Source organism: Malus domestica, chromosome 15, assembly GCF_042453785.1.
Source record: "Malus domestica chromosome 15, GDT2T_hap1".
Classification (NCBI taxonomy): Eukaryota; Viridiplantae; Streptophyta; class Magnoliopsida; order Rosales; family Rosaceae; genus Malus; species Malus domestica.
Genome location: NC_091675.1, coordinates 45,964,870 through 45,970,869, shown reverse-complemented (window position 1 = coordinate 45,970,869; position 6,000 = coordinate 45,964,870). Strand labels below are relative to the sequence as shown.

At 40.6% G+C, this 6,000-nt stretch overlaps 1 protein-coding gene across 1 annotated transcript; it reads right to left on the bottom strand.

The window, feature by feature from the left end:
- Positions 1-583: 583 nt before the first annotated feature.
- LOC103417530 (uncharacterized) lies at positions 584-4,106 on the bottom strand. Its single transcript, XM_070814235.1, has 5 exons — positions 3,709-4,106; positions 3,077-3,484; positions 1,666-2,971; positions 1,415-1,561; positions 584-1,312 (listed from the first exon to the last, which is right to left on the bottom strand). The coding sequence occupies exons 2-5, from the start codon at positions 3,128-3,130 to the stop codon at positions 831-833; spliced, it is 1,989 nt and encodes a 662-aa protein (XP_070670336.1). The 5' UTR covers positions 3,131-3,484; positions 3,709-4,106; the 3' UTR covers positions 584-830.
- Positions 4,107-6,000: the final 1,894 nt, after the last annotated feature.

The window sequence follows — 6,000 nt, the reverse complement described above, 5'->3', positions numbered from 1 at the left end:
CTTTAAATTTTGGTTAAATTATTTTTCTTTAGTGGGACATCTCCCAACTGTTAGTCTGAGCTGTCTCTCATCTATGTGCCAAGCTTTGTGAATGTTCTTCAACCATTAGTCTGAGCTGTCTCTCAATTATGGCCTTGTTTGGTTGGTCGGAATGTAAGAGCGTTCGGAACAACTGATGAATAAGAGATTAGGAATTTGACACATTTTCAATAACAAACCCCTGCTCTGTTTCTCTCTCTTTTTTCTTATTCTGTTTAGTTTTGAAAACAGAGGAGCGGACACAAACCTCCCCCTAAACTTGTCGTTTGGGATTTTCCCGACTTGCTTGCATCATATAAGTTCGAAAATTCTTTTCAGTGCTGCTTGGTACATTGTCGATAATATCAAATATCAACTTCGTATGAATCGACAATGTACCAGCTACCAGGTACGGGAGATTGGCATCTGCTACCGAATAATCATTTTCCAAATTTTTGTAGCTGCTTTGGATGTATCACGTAGGAGGTTTAGGTTGCTGCATCTGTGTTGGTTTCAAATATAGCCTGGGAACGTATCTGATCTCATGCTAAACGAGATTCGGAAATTGGGGCAAAAATGCAGCCTGCATATATATATTAACCGGTGGAAAACTGAAACATGAAAACCACGACGACCTTTGGCCCTACAGACACTGAAGAAACACTGAAGACATCAGACAAGGGACACACAGGCCTTGAAATTTTTATCTCAAAACTTTTTTGAGTCCCCTAACTTTGAAGAATCATCTAACGGGATGAAGAGTTGCGTTCAGATAACGCTCTAACCATGCTCTTCGTCTTGCGTATGTTTCCCTATACAATACTTGCACCTCTCTTGTTGCCGTGGGTAGGAAATGATGAGCTTTTCTTCGATGGCAAGGCATGAGTTTTTTTAAACGATGCACTTCCCTGGCTAAGCTTCTTGCTGGCTTTTCTTCTAGGGTTCCACCCTTTGTTTCCAAGTGCAGCTTTGGCTACGCTGTCGGTGAGTACCTCCCTTGCTCTTTGTGGCTTGATGGACTGCTTGTTCAGGTACACTAGCTTTGGGAGGAGACTACAAACTGTCTTGCGTAGCTGCTCATCGCCGATGTTGGTCTGGATTGTATTCCCTAATAGGTTTAGAGCTTGTAGCGAGTTGTAGTTAGCCACCAGCTGGCCCAGTGCCTTTGTTGTTGTGATCTTGTTGAAGCTCAAGTCCAGAACTGTCAGCTTCAGTAGCCTATGCAGACCCTCTACATCGCTGATCTTGTTCCCGGAAAGATAGAGCTCCTTCAATACATTACAGCTTGATAATCCTGGCACCATGAAAATCCACCGAGTCAGTGACCATTCGGAATGATACACTCTACTAGGGAAAAGCTTGTGTTCTGATATCAATTAGATGGTTGAAAACTTACCACGTCCGATTCTAGATATTCGGTTGTAACTGAGATCAAGTACTCGCAATCGGGTTAAGTCTCTTAGTCCTTCAATGGCGCTGAGCTTGTTTTTGGACAAGTTGAGCGTGTGAAGACTCTTTGGCAGCGACCCGGGAGTAATGTGGGCTGCAAAAATAGGACAAATAGCCAAGCAACTTAGTTAGGTGTAAAAACTAGTGTGTGTTGAGTATTAACTCGTACAGTTTATTTCTTTTCCGCAGAGGGCATACCTATGAAGTTGTTCGACAAGTTGACAGATCGAAGACTGCAGAAGCATGAAATGTTGGGGATGGCTTTCATGCCCATACCACATATGTGAGCCACTGTTGAGGAAGAATTTAGAGACTGGATCACAGTATTAGCATGTAAGGTATCCTCTTCAAGGCCTCGGCTGAAGTAAGTGGCGCTTTTCGATCTAGCAGTCGCAGGAGACTTTGGAGTCTCAGGAGTGGGGGGTGTCCGTGGGGAGACGATTCCCTCATTGTCATCTTCATTCTTTTCAACGGAGGCTTGTATTCTGAGATCTTTCACCCAGTCTTGCACTCTTGAAGATGATGAGGCTTCTGTCGAGAAAGCAACCCATTGGTTCTGAGGCCATAAGGCCGACGCACCAATGTGAAAACCATCCCAGCTCTTGTTTTCATCTACAATGTTCTTCCCCTTGTCCAACAATTCTCCAGTATATGATAGTGGTGATTCCGTCTTGCCAAACTGCATAGCTCGATTTGGTTCAAGTGTGTCTGAAGAGTATCCTCCTTGCTTGTTCACTGAAACGGGACCAAGTGTCTTTGGTTTTGCATCCCGTGTTATGTGCAGGTTCCTGTGGCTCCAAAGGAACAACTTCCACCACAATTTTCGACTTCGAGAAGGCAGAACTTGGCTTGAAGAATGCTTCTTCAGCATCACTCTATCAGCACTGTAGTGGCTTGACACACAACTAGGGCTGCCTGGATCAACATCCTTCCTCACACTATCAGCCATTTCCGGCAGTTCTTTGAGAGACAGAGACTTGGAAGCAGGCATCTTAGAGGACATCTTTTTAACCATTTTCTTATGAGTCTCCAAATTAGAGCATGATCTGGTAAGCTTTGGTGATGCCCAAAACTCGGCCTTACCAACCCCGGGATCACTAAGATGCCCGCTTTGAACCCCTTGAGAGCTCGAATCAGGTTCGGATAAATCCAACTTCCTTGATGGAGTCACGTCACCTGAATTGGCTTCGTTGGGTTGCAGATCAGAGTGATCATTAGAGAAGGTTCCCTTGGCTAAGGGGCTCTCTTTGTGCTCATATTCCCCTTCACAAGCCGCTGCTTCTGCTGCTTCAATGCACCGGATAGGACTTTTCGGGCTCCTTGTATTGCCACTCGGAGGGGAAGAGTACTTGTTCTCAACACCATAAGGTATTTGGACTCCGAAAGTTGCCGGCTTCGATTTCCCATCAATCTCCAACGGTTGCGGAGGCTGCTGTTGAAACCTGACTTGCAGGGTTCTAATTGCCTTGTCCACTTGACCACTTCTTGTAGATTCATCATCTCCCTAAAATCGAGCACAAAAGTGATCGAAAATCAGCGGATCATCACAAGTCAGAAATCGAACACATAACGTTATGAGAAAGAAACCGAAAAGATTAGAGATTCTCACCTTAACCTTCTTCTTCCTCCTACCAATTAAAGAAAAGCAACTGAATTTTGCCATTTCCGATATGAAAAAACTCGGAATCCTCAAAAATAGACCGAAACCCGAAAATGCTTGTATTTCAGTATGTGGATTATCTTCAAAATTGATCTCACATTCCAATTCCAAGGGTCTGATTGAATGCTGAGAAGCTCTACTTTCAGTGATGGTTGGATCAAGGATTAACCATAATCAAGGGGAAGCCACCAGACCGGCGACCGAGACCACCCGAAACAGGGTTGAGAACCAGAGACCTGATCACCAACGCCTGCCCCGGCTCGAGAAAACTTGCCCGATTCGACGGCCAGAGTTGTATCTGATGCAGCTTCTCTGTGGAAGCTTTGAGATTATAATGTGTTTGCTCAGAAACCACCTCTGTCACACAAAACAACAAAAGACGAATCCAACACATTAGACACAACTCCAAAACCGACACGAACCCGCATCAGAAACAATCTCAAATCCCCAGAATACTACCCAACACATGAACTTTTTTGCAGAAAACAAAAAACACCACGTGAAGATCGATCCGTCTCCTGTACGGACATGAGTATTTGAGAATTATACGTTAGTTTTTTTTTTTTTTTTTATTCGTTTACCTGCCAGATTGATTTGCTTTGTTTCCCCCAACACCAAAGCAAAACTTTTATGCTTTTGCAAGCCTTCTCGGTTGTGAGATCACATCGCCAACATCAGAGAGATAGGGTGGCGGTGGTGGAGCAGCGCATCCACTCTCCACGCACCCCACTCAAGAGTTTGACTCTCGTTCTCTCTGCTAGAGCCTTCGAGGCCTTAACCCCTTGTTTGGAATGGGAAGAAAGAAATCGCCTCGGCTTCCTTCGAACCCCAAAAAAAAGGATTTAGGTTTTAAGGAGGCCAAAGAAAGAGATGCTGGTTTGGTGTTTTTGTGGTTTTCAGGTTGTGAACTAGTTAAAGCCACAGGATGGATGGAGAGGAGAACAATAGAAATATGGACAAGAAAAGGACGTACGTACGCGCATGGTACACGGTACTACCTGTAACATGTCACCCTGCCGATATAATCTAGGGGCCATGAATAAAACAATTTACTATATTACAAAGGGTAGCGACTTCACCACTCCCATTTTTTACTTTGTGTATAATTTACTTTAATTGTTTAATTTAACGGTTACAAAACTAGAAATATGTGTATGAAGTTAAAAATGATGTGTAAAGAGCAGTACCCTATTATAAAATATGTTTTTATCATTACCCTTTTTTTCGTTGGTGTTGCTTGTAGGTCGTGATGTGCCTCGAGATGGCCGTCTCTTGTCCCTCCATCGGTGGGGAATTTGCTCCCGGTTGTCGCTTTGCTGCGTTTGGTTCGTCCTTTAGGCACCTTTGGGAGCCAGGGACTGTGTTATATCATCACCATAGTCCCAATCCAGTAAAAATATAATAACAAAATTAACGGTTTTTCTATAATGCATCAGTGTTTGAACGGTTCGATTGAGATTATCAAAATCCAACAATGCACCGATGCATCCCCACATTGGTGTATTATAGATTTTTAATGATGAAATTACCAATTTTCACATAATAAAAGAATTCTTTTTTTTTTCACGTCTTAAATTTTGATGTGGCCTTATCAAACAAAAAGAAGAATAAACCGACTACAAATTAGGATTCTTATAAAAACCTAAATACAAAACGAATAAGAAAGTAATCCTAAATATTAGAAGAGTAGCAAAGCAAATCCTAAATCTATTATAAAGTAAGAAAGGAGTCATAATCCTTATTTAATTTCGAAATCCTAATAAAAATAATATCAAAAACATCATAACATGAAAATAAACTAAATTGCTAATTAATTAATTTTTCCAGCAGTTTTATGTTTTAAAGTTAAATGCTCTAATAATAGTCAAGTGATCGTATTTGGCTCGACAAAAACACAATGAGCTGAATACCTTGACGGGATAAATGAACCTCGAATGCATTGATCAATTCTCTGAATAATCAATTAAGTTATAAACCTATTAGGAAGATTAAATTTAGAAAAAAAGTTTTAAAAATTAAAGGATATGGAAGTTGATGATTGATTTATTACTTAAACATTGATAAACGTGTTTATTCCTATTTGTGACATATCATTTAGTTTATAAATTTAGTCTCTCTAGCATTACTCTATTTTATAACATATCAAAGATTTTAAACTATCTAATTTGAGTTCTGTCACGTAAACCGTAACGTTCTTTCTCTAATTCTATTATTCTTTATTACAACACATACTCACTCATTAGTTAGTCCCCAAATTTTTAAAAACCTTTTTTTAACAAACTATATTATATACACTAAGGGGGAGGAGATGAGTTTAGTCTCATAATAAGCTAATAATAATATAGTTCAAATTCGCTTTTGACAAGAAAGAACATTATTGATCTCTGCATTTTACCGATGTTAACTACTTTAGGGGGACCCATGATTCATATTAATCTTGAGCTGTTTGGTTGGAATTAGTCAAAGAGGTCATCGTATTAGGTTGCTGGCTGTAGTTTAAATGTAAGGAAAACTAATGAAAAGGGCTTGAAAACTTTGAGTTTTAATGATAAGGACAAAATAAAGGGTAAAGTGAGTAGTAACATGATTGACTTTTTAGTGTAAAAATGTGGTTTTTCGTTAAAGTGAACAGTACCGGGTGCTTTTCGTTAAAGTTCCTTTAAATGTAAGGCATGTCCCATCACATTTGACGGCCAATGCTGTCCGTACACGTACCACCAGTCCACTACCGTTCATCGCTGGCACATGCAATGGACACCTTGTTTCACTAACCTAAGTCACTCTATGACGTGTTCTACCTTGATTGCCCTTATTATTTGCTCCACACAAAAATTACGCTGTTACAGTCAATTGCTCACACGTTTTTATTTTGT